Source organism: Marmota flaviventris, chromosome 8 (assembly GCF_047511675.1).
Source record: "Marmota flaviventris isolate mMarFla1 chromosome 8, mMarFla1.hap1, whole genome shotgun sequence".
NCBI classification, from domain to species: domain Eukaryota; kingdom Metazoa; phylum Chordata; class Mammalia; order Rodentia; family Sciuridae; genus Marmota; species Marmota flaviventris.
The window spans coordinates 131,075,547-131,089,142 of record NC_092505.1 but is presented as its reverse complement, the minus strand read 5'-3'; the positions used below and the strand labels follow the sequence as shown (position 1 = coordinate 131,089,142).

At 37.4% G+C, this 13,596-nt stretch overlaps 1 protein-coding gene across 1 annotated transcript in view; it reads left to right on the top strand.

Moving 5' to 3' along the window:
* Positions 1-13,596, top strand: part of Col6a6 (collagen type VI alpha 6 chain) — a 104,313-nt gene that overhangs the window by 50,873 nt on the left and 39,844 nt on the right. Inside the window, exons 20-23 of the mRNA XM_027934046.2 lie at positions 1,525-1,560; positions 3,867-3,929; positions 5,581-5,643; positions 12,546-12,608. Of these exons, the coding sequence (XP_027789847.2) occupies positions 1,525-1,560; positions 3,867-3,929; positions 5,581-5,643; positions 12,546-12,608 (225 nt within the window). The remainder of the gene's footprint in view (positions 1-1,524; positions 1,561-3,866; positions 3,930-5,580; positions 5,644-12,545; positions 12,609-13,596) is intronic.

Here is a 13,596-nt window from a genome sequence, read left to right as displayed (position 1 = left end):
ATCCACCTAAAGCCTAGGTCTGACCAGAGACACTTCCTGCTCCATGAACCCAGTGGCTTCTGAGGCACATTGTACCAATCCTTTACCCATCTTGCTACTTCCCTCTCTTTTCACACCTTTGATCCCAGTGGCCTTATTGTCTTCACCAAATACTTCATCACCTAGGCCATACCCTGGGCTGGAAAGACTTCTTACATCCCTAGGATGTGAGACTTCTACCCGTCTTTTTAAACCCATATCAAAAACCTCTTCCTCCGGAAAATTCTCCTGATTTGACAAACTGAATACAATTATTTCTTTCAAATTCATACTTAAATCTTACCACTGTTTATGACATTTTCCATAATTATCTTATAATATTTATCTACCTACAAAACCTAAACAACGAAGATCTCTTGAGGTCAAAGATTGTACATGTGTGTATGATAGTTATGCTCCTCTGGTACCCATTTAATGTAATTTAAAGAATAGCAGATATTTTGTCTGAATGGAAGTATCTACTGGTTGATGTTTTTAGTAGATATTTTTTTTCTGAATGAAACTGAAGTGAATTGAATTGGAACAGACAAAACCCTTGTGCTGAAGTAGTAGAATCAGCTTGTTGTCCTGACAGAATTTAAACTTTGTCTCAGGATGACTCACCAACTCACAGTCTTGTTTCTCAAATAACAATAGGCTTTAAAATCTGATTAGCAGAATTTAAAGCCTGCAGTACTGGCCTCTCCAAGAACATTTCAAATTTCCATCAAGACAATGTCATCTGATGTTTACTGAATTTTGTAAACCCTGGATGTGAGTTTTGCTAGACCCTTAGTGAGTTAGACAAAAAAACCAAAAAATGTTATTGTCTCTTGACTTGCTGATTGATGAGAAACTGATATGGAATATACCCACACTCCTAACCCTACATAGAGTAAGAAATCCACTTGATTATAAAGCACCATTATTTTGGTTGGATATTTTATTAATATACTGAAGTAAGTAATTATTGAATTCTAGGTATATTATTTGGCTTCTAAAAAATAAAACAGTTTGAAAAAAATAAAAATAAAACAGTTTGGCTATCTTTAATTTCTGAACTTAATCTATTACAAAGTTCCTGAAGCCAATTCTCCTAGTTTTTCCTCTGGCCTCCTGCCTTTGGCTAATCCACTCCTGATTTCTGGCTTACTTGGACTAGCTTGGGGAAAAACAAAAAGAAATAAAATTCGAATCCATCAATTATACAGCTGGTGAACAGCTTGAGTAAAAAGTTTAGTGGAGGACAAACTATTGACCACAGCCTGTTCTCATAAGTATCTGTAGATATCAGTTGTCTATGATTTCAATTACCTAGTGCCCTAGGATAGAAATTCAGAGTTGGCGACATGTTGCTTTCATGGTACAGTAATAATTGAATGTTTTAAGCACTGTGTGGGAACTATTATTTATGTCAGTGCCTCAAAGTTTCCATTACTAATTTAAATCATATATAAATAGCATATTTACTAAATTAAAAATATCCATTTTCCCCTCTTGTTTTAGGCATCTCATGGCCGAAGAGGACATACAGGCCCACAGGTCAGTGATTCTTTTTCTTAACTCCAAATTATCAATATTTTATGTCCAGTCAAGGACCCAGATAAAGGCTCTGTAGTCTCTTTCCAGCCAAAATGTCTTTTGCTTTCTGATAACATTGATTATGCAATAAAATGTTGGAAAACTTTTAGGCTACAATTTCAAGAATTCAAATTTCAAAATAAAATGAAAAGTTGAGCACTTTAGTTTAAAAAAACATAAAAATTAATGACCAAAGACAGTATTTAGCCCAATTATTGTTAAGTTCAGAACTTTATTTGGATTTCAAGGAATCTCCATACTGCTTTCCAAATTGGCCACACCAATTTGCAGTCCTACCAGCAATGTACAAGTGTACCCTTTTCCCCACATCTTCGTCAGCACTTGTTGTTATTTGACTTCATAATGGCTGCCAATCTTACTGGAGTGAGATGGTATCTTAGGGTGGTTTTGATTTGCATTTCTCTGACTTCTAGAGATGGTGAGCATTTTTTCATGTACTTGTTGATTGTTTGTATGTCCTCCTCTGAGAAGTGTTTGTTCAGGTCCTTGGCCCATTTATTGATTGGGTTATTTGTTTTCTTATTGTTTAATTTTTTGAATTCTTTGTATACTCTGGATATTAGGGCTCTATCTGAAATGTGAGGAGTAAAAATTTGTTCCCAGGATGTAGGCTCCCTATTTACCTCTCTTATTGTTTCTCTTGATGAGTTAAAAACTTTTTAGTTTGAGTGAGTCCCATTTGTTGATTCTTGTTTTTAACTCTTGTGCTATGGGTGTCCTATTAAGGAATTTGGAGCCTGACCCCACAGTATGTAGATTGGAGCCAACTTTTTTTCAGATAACTCAGTAAACAAGCTTTCTTTTAGAGTTTTGTTCAATTAACTCTCAACCCTTACTTACAATTTGTAGAAACCCCGTATAAGTCAATAAAATACAATGAAATTTTAATACAAAGTGCATATTCTGAATATTTTGTTCAAAAAATAGATCAAAAGCCATATGATATCCACTTTGCACATATTGGTGATACATTATACATGCTTTATGAGCCTATGATATTTCTCACCAGAGAAAAGAAGAATTTTACTCATGAAATGAATATGTAGCAGATTTCTTTTCAGAAAACAGTAGTAGTACATGCAAGTATAGAGGAAAAATAACTGTTATCCTAGAATTTTAAACCTAACTAAACTATGAGTGAATGTAAAATAGACACTTTTAGACAGACACACACACACACACACACACACACACACACACATACACACACACAATTTGTTTTAGTCTGTTCCTGATGCTATAACAAAATGTCCTAAAATGGGTAATTTATAAACAACATAATTTTATTTCTTAAAGTTCTAGAGGCTAGGAAGTTCAAGATCAAGGCACCAGCAGATTCAATGTCTGGTGAAGGTTTGTTATTTCCTCTGCTTTTTGCCATACCCTTACATGGTAGAAGGAGCCCACAACTTCCTTAATTAAAGACTTTTATAAAGTCTTTAATTCCATTCATAAGATTGGACCTCTTATGATGTAATTACCTCCCAAAAACCCTGCTTCTTAGTACAATCAGTCATATGAAGGATTAAGCTTCAGTGTATGAATTGAGGGGTTGATCACACACACATTTAGACCATAGCAAACTTCAAAGTTAGACTTCCACAAAAAGAAGAGTAAATCCAACAAAATGGCATGAGATAAATGAAATTAGATGGAGAAAGTGTTAAAAAATCCTTCTTTCTGATTTCAAGAAAAAAGTATCAGTGATGGACATTTAATCCCATCCAACTGTATAAGAACTGAGATACAAACCTAGGCTATCCGAATAGTTGCCTAAATGAAGCTTTTCATAATCCTTTTTTCCTTTTGGGGGTGAGAATTTTTATCTGTGACAGAGTCCAGAACAATGTGAAGAGAATGCTTAATGTTTTCTCTCTAGCTATTTCATCTATTTGATTATAAATATGATATAGTAAGATACTTGGAGATGTTTAAAGAAAATATGAAGCAAATTCTTAGTTATTTTCAAGCCACATGCCCAAGAAAGATATAGCATAATACAAATTTTATTGAAAAAGCAGGGGTGTGTGTGAATGTGCACATACATTTAAAGACTGGAAGTAAATACACCATATTTCTGCTTGGTAACTATTTGGATTTTTATTTTCTTCTTTGTATTTGTCCTTATTTTGTATATTTTTATAAAGATCTTCATTGCCATTATAACCACAAGAATATTAACAGTCTTACACTTAAATAAAATTCTTAGGAAATAGCATTAATAGGTTGATTGTTTCTCGCCACAGGGAAAAACAGGCATTCCAGGCCCAGATGGACTTGAAGGCTCCTGGGGACTTAAGGGCCCTCAGGTATGTGTCAAGACCAGTCAGGGTGTGAGACCATATAGCAGAATCTGGGTATGGAAGAATTTGAAGCCTTGATAGAAACCCTCAAACCACCTTGCAGAATTACAGATGTTTAAAGAATTTTCAAGGTAATGAAGTAAGGAAACAATACCATCTTGACTTGTAAAACATTCTAAGTTTTGTCCCAGTTAAGAGGTGGAAAGAGTTTGAACATATTGGGCAGCAGTCCCTGAAGGTTTGGTTTCTGGGTCCTTAGGATAATCCAGTGAGACCTTGAGCCAAGGAAAATATTGAGCCTCAACTCTGGGAATTGTGGTCAATTTAGCACAGTAATGGCTCAGTGTTACATATCTGGATGTCCGTGATGTAGAAAGATTGGCTGCGCTCTAGGAAAGAATTGCTCCAGATACAGCTGGAATCTTCTGCGTGGTGATCTATAGTGTGGCACTCAGCCTGTCCTGTCCAGCTCACTTCTCCAGGGAGAAGCACATTTTTCTTTGCAAGGAATAAACCATAGTTGGCTCTTTACATGGATCACATGAGAAGAGAGGGCAAAATGTAGCCTATAGTAAGGATGAGACAGAAAAGGAGTAAATGCTGATATTAAAGAAAGAAGCCAGACCACCAAAAAAAAAAAAAAAAAAAAAAAAGATAGACTTTCTTTCCTTTTCAAACTAGTTTTGAAAGCAAGAGAAATAAGTGTATTATTTGGCACATGTAGGACAATGTGGTTCGGATAGTTTTCAACGTTTTATGACACACAGTTAGAAAATAAAAGCATTCTATGTTGGCAGCTTGGTGTGTAGAAGTTCAGCAAAATATCCTTAAACATCAGAAGAGAAACTCACTAAGATTTCCAAGCAGTAAACAGTCTTCCCCTTGGACCTCTATCTCTTTCTAGCTTGATTGCTTTTCTTTGTTGTTACTTACCAGCTGAGGAGAGCTCGATTTTCTTACTTTTAAGTGAGAAATCTTTGCCACTGGGAATGTGGGGAAGCATTTCAATAGATTCACTGCCTTTATTTCATGCTAAACAAAATAACACTACAGCATCCTCCTTCTATTTTATAGAACATTACCTCTTTCACCATGTAATTTAAAAGGTGAAGCAAAAACCGAATACAGCATGAAGGTTTCTCTCTGCATAATATAAGGAATCCACAGTTAGTAGACAGTACAGTATACCAAAAGTAGACATATCTAAATTCCATCTTACCATTAGTTTTATCTTCTTTATGACCCATCTTCAGTGTGGTTATTGAAATAGAATATCTACTTAAATATTTTGGTTCCATATTTGCACAATTAGGGATTTTTTTTTTAACCTAAGAAATGTATGGGTTCATAGTACAAAGATTTTGAGGACAACTAGACAGCAAAACTGAAAAGCTCAACCGTTCAATATTTCGTCCAGGACCCATTCTCTTTGTCTGCAGATGCCCAAGCACCTAAATTTCAGATTAGACTCTAGTGTCTCCACACAGATGAGGGGGGAGCTTTCGAGATTTAGATGGACCAATGACGTCCTTGGAATTCTCTTTCCAATTTCTGTCCGTGTTGCTGGCTCAGCATTTCCACTTTAAAAAAAAATTCAAGTAAATATTCAAGTGTTCTCTTTTAGGGAGAAAATAATACTGAAATTCTGTGTGTTTAGGGCCCAAGAGGAGAGGCTGGTGCAAAAGGAGAAAAAGGAGGCCTGGGAATGAAAGGCCCTCAGGTATGTAATGAGAGAGAAAGCGATGGCCTCTGTTTTTGATCTTGGCTTTACTGTGGATGTTTTTGTGTGTTCCCCTGTCCCCTACAGGTGGAATTATTTGTAGCCTGTGAATTAACATCATGTCTTAGTTTGTCTTCAGTGCCACATGTGGTGGCTATATCACATTCTGGTTCTCATGTTGCAGAGGGAGCTATCATTCTGTCAGGCACAGAGGTGGGAGATCATGTCTAACTCTCTTTTCCTCCATTGCTCAGCTGAGGTCAAGGATTCCTCCTCTGTGTAAATCAGGTTACATCAGTCCCCTGACCTCAAGTCTCTTAGGACATCCTAGCACACTCAGGATACAGACCATTATCATGACTCTCAACCGAAGAAGAGAATGGTAGGAGAAGCTTCTGGGGAAACTGTAAAACATTCCACCACCTGGGACCCTCCCCAAATCATGTAAATCAGAATCTCTGGAAGTCTGGCAATGCTATCAATCATTCTAAATTCTCCCCAGGTGACTCTATTATATACGCAGGGCTGGGAATGACCGCTCAACATCAACCTGTCTCTGATTTCAAAGTGCATGAGAATCCTCTGGAGAACTTGTTAAAATACAGATTCCAACCCGGTAGTTCTTGGTCAGGGCCTGAGATTCTGCACTTCTAATGAGCTCCCAGGTGCTGCTGCTGCTGGTGGTGGTCTCCCGTCCACACTTTGAGGAACAGGCCCTTGCTTGTTCTCATAGTCTGTGATTTGTTTAGCTGTTTGTCTATCATCTTTGCTAAGATTTTTAACCTCCATAAGGTCTAGTGTTTTATTTACAGTGTCTCCCCAGAGCCCAGAACAGTAGTACCTGGCACATAGAAAAGAATAACACATATTCATACAGTGAATCAGGCAGTAAATGAATGAAAGAGATACACATAGGACTTGCACTCTCCATTAACACTAGGATGAAGGGAATTCATTACTTTGCACCCTGTTGGTTAAATGGGGGCAATGGCCCAACACTTAAGTGGCTGTGCTTATCATCAGAATATTTAATAAGCTATTTGCATAAACTTGTATCACATGACACGATGTGTTAAAGCATATTAATAACTAACTGCTCATGAAGATGTTTGTTCCCAGTTTCAGTGACAGTGCTCCTTTGAAAAGCATGAATACTTTATAATTTTACAGTAGTACTAAATTGATGAAAATAACTATTTCACATTCACATCCTCAAATTGTTAAACACTTGTTAGCACTACAAATTGAAATTTTTAAAAGAAACAGTAGCAAGTATTTTACCAAGGAAAACATTTATCAGGTGATTATCTCATTAGTTTATATAAAATATTGAAACATAGGTGGATCAAAATCCGAAGGTCTTGCTTTTTAAATTTTTGTTCTAGAATCCAGTATGGCATTCAACTGGCTGTTACGCTAATAACTTTTCCATTTTTCCCTATAGTATATCTCTGTGAGTGAGACCCTTTAATCTTTCTTTGGCAATATTGGTCATAGTCATAAATCATTCAACCCCTTGGCATTTCCAGAATTAGTCAAGAGGTACCACTCTTCTTCATTTATCTGGCTGGAGAATGCGATTTTCCTTCTTGGTTTAATTTTCATGAAATACCCTGTCAACACAGTGAAAATGCTGTTTCAAAGATGTGTGGATTTTTCTGATCCATACATGGTGAATTGTTTCCAATGGAAAACCACAGAGATGAACACCATCAGAGGTACAGGGGATTATTCTTTATTGGCTCTGTAAACCCACTGCCACAGGTTTCATATTGGTGTATATAGCACACAAAGACCAGCCACTCTAGTGGAATAAGATGAGCACTTTCTAACAGTGGGCTTGAAGGATTACATCAGGATGTACATTTAGAAAGGGGATGTGATTACTGTTGGTGTTCTGAAGCTCATGAACTTACATGGTATTAGGATGCTCTGCATAAATCAAACGTGCCGATCCCATCTGTGACTATGATATTAAAAAAATACAATTCACAATGAAAAGGAAGAAAGTGCTTTGAAAGGAATGGCATATTGTTCTGTACTTCCCTTTGTTCCCTCTTTGATTTCCCTTAAGATCATATCCTAACATAACCAACACCTAGAAGAAGAAGGAAAAACTAGATCCAAAACACCAATTTCAGTTGGAGCTATAATTATTCTTCAAGCATTTATGTTATCTCAATTAAATAATCACCAGTGGCATGTGCAATATCAAGAAAGGATGGAATTGTTCAATGCAAATTGGAGCACAAAGTAGAATTTCTGTTATTGTCTTTACAAAGCATAGTGCAGTGGTCAAGAGCACAAATCTGGAGCCGGACTGCCTGGCCTTGAGTTCAGGATTTGTACCTTACTAGTTGTGTGATTTGGGCAAATTCATTTAACACCTCTGTGCCTCATTTTTCTCCACTGTAAAATAAGAATACTACTAGTAGCTCCCTCATTAGAGGCTGTGAAAATTCAATGGTCTAATATGTGCAGGTGCTTAAAACATTACTTACAGTAGTAAGAACTACATAAATGTTTGTTATTACTACTATATTGTGACAACATTACCTAATTTATCAGAGGCATTTTATGCCCAAAGAATGTGGGTCACTGTTCTGAGGAAAACCAGATTAGTAACATAACAATATGTAACTTATATCACAATCCTCAGGTTTCGCCATTCTGTATAATCTAAGTTGGACAGTCCTTCAACCATTCCTTTCACTAATTTGACAAATTACTGTAAGTGTTTTCTGTGTATCAGGCCCTATACCAGGATATGAGAACGAATCCAATATAGATTCCAGCTTCAAGTACACCTAGCCTCACAAAAGAGATTCATGCAAACAAATAACTGAGGTGCATTGTACTGAATTGTTAAAATAGAATTATACCCAAGGTAGAGTGGTGGGAGAAAGGATGGACTTCAATGGGGAGATAAGTGGATCCCATTTTTCAGAATGAGGAGTTATTTTCCAGGTCAGCAAGGAAGAGGTAGGCACGTAGTGAACCAAGTTAAATAAATCAATCCATCAAGGTGAGTTTGGGAACCATTAAATAGTATGGTATTGTTGGAGCATTGGAACATGGGGTGCATGGGAGAGCACTTGAAGGTAAGATTAGGACTGTCTCACAGACTAGCGTGGTCAAGACTGGCATCTTCTCAAGTATCTTGGCATTTGTCCTTACATTAGTCCATCACTTGCTGGCCTCTTCATTTTTGTTTTCTCAGACAAAACTCATATCCAACTCTTATAGAAACTGAGCATTTAATCCCCTTGTTTCTTAGCTTGATATTTGTTGGTTATGAGTTTTTGCAAGATTTTACCCTCATGTGAACAAAAAGCATGGAGTGGTCAGCATTTCTCTTAAGTGTGAGGAGAACCTGCACCTCTTTGCCCTGCCCTGCTATGCCCCAGCCAAAGTTGAGATATCCTTGGCAATGAATGTCCCAACCATCGATCCCAAACTCCTAGTGCCATATCTTCTAATAAGATGCTAAGGATATATATTTTTAAACATTTGAACTCTGAACAGTTCCTTTCTATCCTCACTTAACACTAAAGCATTTGTGGCTGCCAAGGGCAATGAAACAGATTCGACACAAGCAAAACACTTCCAGCCTGAGTCCCCATGTTGGAGATTTGATTTAGCCTCAGCCGCCTGCCTCAAGTTTGGAGACTCACATTTTTAGACCTCTAATCTAAGCTGGTGCATGGATGTAAGACCTTGGGAAGTCTGTCTCACACATGGACCTCAAAATAGCAGAGTGGCTGGTACTTTAGTTTTTAGAGTCAGATAGAATGAGGTTCAATTCCCATCTCATTCTCATATTAACTAAGTGATTTGGGGTAAATGCCTTGAGAATCTGTTTTTGATTTTAATTTCTTGCTACATTGTTGTGGAAATTAAAGATTTTATCTCCCACTTAGCACAGTGCCCTGTACAGAATAAAAAGCTCCATAAAAGGCAGCCACTACAGCAAAGCCAATGAACCTTTAACCTCTAACTAACACCATTGCCCTCAGCTGCTCTTTATATTCCATAGCTGTTCTTGATGTTAATTAAATCCAGGGAACTTTTTGGCTTTGATACCCAGGGGTGCTAGGAAATTTTCTCCTTTCCTTTAGAAACTACCAAATGATCTTTTATCTAACACCAGTATTTGAGTAGGTAATTTATCTGGATAACCATTCGTTGAAACTTGAGCCCTATTCGATCAGTCACAAGTCTCTGTTTGGTACTTTGTAGGATCCTGCATAGGAAACAGAATCAGGTATTTTCTGATTTGCTGATGATAAGGTGTCTTATATGTATTCATCCATTCATCCATCCATCCATCCATCCAAGGCATCTTTTATTTTGGAGGTTCTTAAATCATGATAATTTCTCATTCTACTTGTATGTGCTTTGGGTGACTACACATGAAATAATATCCCAGAAATCTTCTCTACCTCAGAGTTCTTTATGGAAAGAGAGCTTGTAGGCAAAACTTCCAACTGGTACCATGTTGTCAAGGATAATTAGAATCTCTCTGCTTTTTCTCTCTGTATTACATGAATTTACATGGGAAAACAACCAACTAAGCACATTATTCCTTCCCTCCTGAGGATCATTCCTGAAAAGACAGATGGGTGGATGGATGGACAGATTGGTGAGTCCTAAGTACTGTATGGTGTTCCAGATAAATGAAGTCAATAGGATTTGCCTCATCCTTTAGGGAGTGCGCAATCGAGTCTCTAGTAAATCAGAAAGAGAAATAAATCAATAGTTACATACAGAGTAGAGTAATCGGTGAGATGAGAATGAAACCTAACCCAACAAGCCAGGAGGTTCCGCTGTTCTTCCTGGAACAATGATGCTGCCAATAGTAAGATTTTTGGAAGACGGGGATTAAACTACTCCCCGGTTGTCTGACTCGTAGTTGAGTGGTTTGGAGAAGTGAGCTATAAGGAGGGATCCAGGGTGATTTTAGAGTTTCTGGTTTGGGTTTCAGCAGGAGTAAAGGTGACAGCATGCCTTGATGAAAAGAATATGAGACTAGGAGCATAATTTAAGGTAAATATGATTATTTTTATAATTGCTCCCTGTGGGATATCCAATAGTCATTTAAATAAATGAATCTGGTGTTCAGTTGAGTGGTTTGGACTAAAGGTACATTATTTAGGGGTCATTATGTAGAAGTGGTATGTGAATTTTGTGTGGTAGGGTACTAGTTAAGAAGGGGGTTAAAATGAGGGAAATAGGGGAAAGGATGGAGATTTAAGAGGCAAAGAATAGGAGTGTTTGAAGGTTAGTGAGAGGACACTAGAGAGGGCCCAGGAAGATCTTGGTAACTTGATGTTACAAAAGTTAATGGAAAACTTTCAAAGAACACATGATCAATCTCAAATAAAGTAAGGGCAGAAAAATATTGATGTGGTTGAACACGGAGGTCATGGGACAGCTCTGTGCCACGGTGGAAGAGAAAGTTCAAAGGAAATGAATCGAAAGCTTTCTATAGAGGGTAAAGAAAATGAGATTTTCCTTTTAAATAAAGGAGGAAAAGAGATAGGGGATTATGGAAAAATTATCTTCCTTAGCAATCAATTTACTGTTCAACAATCCCGCTTATTAGGAAAATGTTTTTTATGTTCCACTCACTACATTTTTTATTTTTTTAAAGAATGAAAAGGTTAATGTGGCCAATTTTTTTGTTCCAAACAAAATTAATTTGTTAAGCATTGTGCTTATTACACAGAGATTAGCTTATTCACTTTTAAATTATAGCAACCATGATCAAAAATATTGTGAAAATATTTTAGTTCACAGATGTTGGGATTATTTAGAAGTACCTGTAAACAGCTTTGCAAAAAGATATTTCTCTTGACATATGTTTGGATATCCCAAAGGAAAGACCTGATCCCAAGTGCTAATAACAGAGGAAGGCAAGTTGTGCTATCTTTGAATTGGGATTTAAAAATGTTCAGCCCTAAAGCTGTTCCAATAAAAAATGCTTTCTAGAATGTTGGAAGAATTTACTTCTATTATGTCTAATAGATTTTCCATTTAGATGCATATTATGTCTATCCATCTGTTCAAGTTGTGTTATTATGTTTTCAGAAAGTTTTAAAGCTTTTTTTTAATATAGGTCTTGTATCTTTCTTGTTAAATTGAACTTATGTACTTTGTAACTTTTTTCCCTTTTGTAAACAGGAATTCACTTACACTTACTTTTCTCTTTTCTAATCTTTTCTGAAACTATTTCAGAATATTTATCCTGTGCTACCTGAGTATATTTTGTTAAAACATGAATTGATTTTTAATGGTTTTTTTGGGGGGAGAGGGAGGGTCATTATTGTTTATTTTGGGACTTTTGATTTGTTTTGTATTTTGTTTGTGATGCTGAGGGTTGAAATAAGGGCCTTGATCATGCTAGGCAAAGTGTTCTACCACTGGTCCCATGCAAATTGTGTTTAGTAAAAATTTTCTTGAGCTTTTTCTGATGAATATTATTTGGAAATAAAGAAGCCAAGCCTGCATTCAAAAAAAGTAAAAAGACTGATCCTTTGCTTTGGTAGAATGTGTTTCTTTTAAGGCAAATGTCACTTGGAATGCCTTCTTTAAATGTTAGCCATTTTAGCAACATCTGCTCGGAGAGCAAAATTGTGAGAACCTGAAATCTCTTTGGAAGAGAAGACTCACGAGGAAGCATAATCATTTAGGCAACATCTGGCATGACTTACTTTATTAATTTTCTTTTATTTACTAGACTTTATTTGACAGCTGTAATACTTTTTTTCCAGAGCAAGAATCTGTACAGCCATAACTCTTCTCGCATCTGTAGTTCATTTTCCTCTTAGAAGAGACACAGAAGTTTTAAGGGGAAGTTGCTTCTATGTTTTGCTATATTTGCAAACCTTGTTTTGTTTCAGGGGCCTCCAGGACCCAAAGGAGAAGCAGGCAACCAAGGACGTTTGGGAAGCCAAGGAAATAAAGTAGGTCACATTCTTTATATCCCCCAAAGTTGGGGTTTTTCTCCTCAAGAGAGCTGTGTCTGGTTGTACTCGCCAGAGCCCTTTCAACACAAAGGAAAACACATCTCATTGCCCCTAAACCCTGGCTTGATTCTTAGAGAGCCAGTGACCTCTAAGGACATGGGTGTGGACCAGGATGAGGTCACGGATTCCAGCTCAGCATAATCTCACGAGGAGCTACACCCAGTAGGAGCTGAGGGATCTCTGGGAGGAGGGGGACTATTCTGGTTTGGCCTTCCTTTCTCTCTCCCACCCTCCCTGCATCTTTACCTCCCTCCCTCTTCTCCTCCTTCTTTCTCTTGCTTGCTTTCTTCCTTCCTTTCTTTCCTCCATTCATACAAACCTCTGCTGAGCACCTTTTAAGACCAAGGCCCTGTACAGAGCCTTCCCTTTGTCTGAGCTGGAGAATCAGCTACAGGAGATCAGGAATCTTCTTTCATTCCCTGATGCATTCCTGGTGCTTAGAACAGTACCTGACAAGTATTAGTGCTTAGTGAAGACTCGATGAATGAATGAGTAAATTTCTAGGTGGTATAATAAATATGATGTGAAAGCCACAAAACTCAGAAAAGTTTCAAGACAATAATCTAGGGCATAAAATAGAGAGGGATAAGGGAGTGACATGGAGGTTTAAACAGCATTGATAGACATATTTCTGGGTTGGAATATATCTAAGAAGATATAGGCTGTGAGTGGGCTTAGAAGATAAGATCTTTGGCAAGCAGAGAGGCAGGATGGGTGATTTGGGATTATTCAGGGAATGACAAATGCCACCCTCTGGCAGGCACATAAAGAACAATGTGTCTATGTGACTGACTTTCTTCAGTAGCCAGTACAGTGCTAGCTATCTACAGGTTGTGAATGGAGTGTCTGAACCCAGCCAGACTTGGAAGATGTTAAACGGGCAACCCAGTGAAGGGTTTTGAAGGTAGAGAGCTTGGAAGCCAGG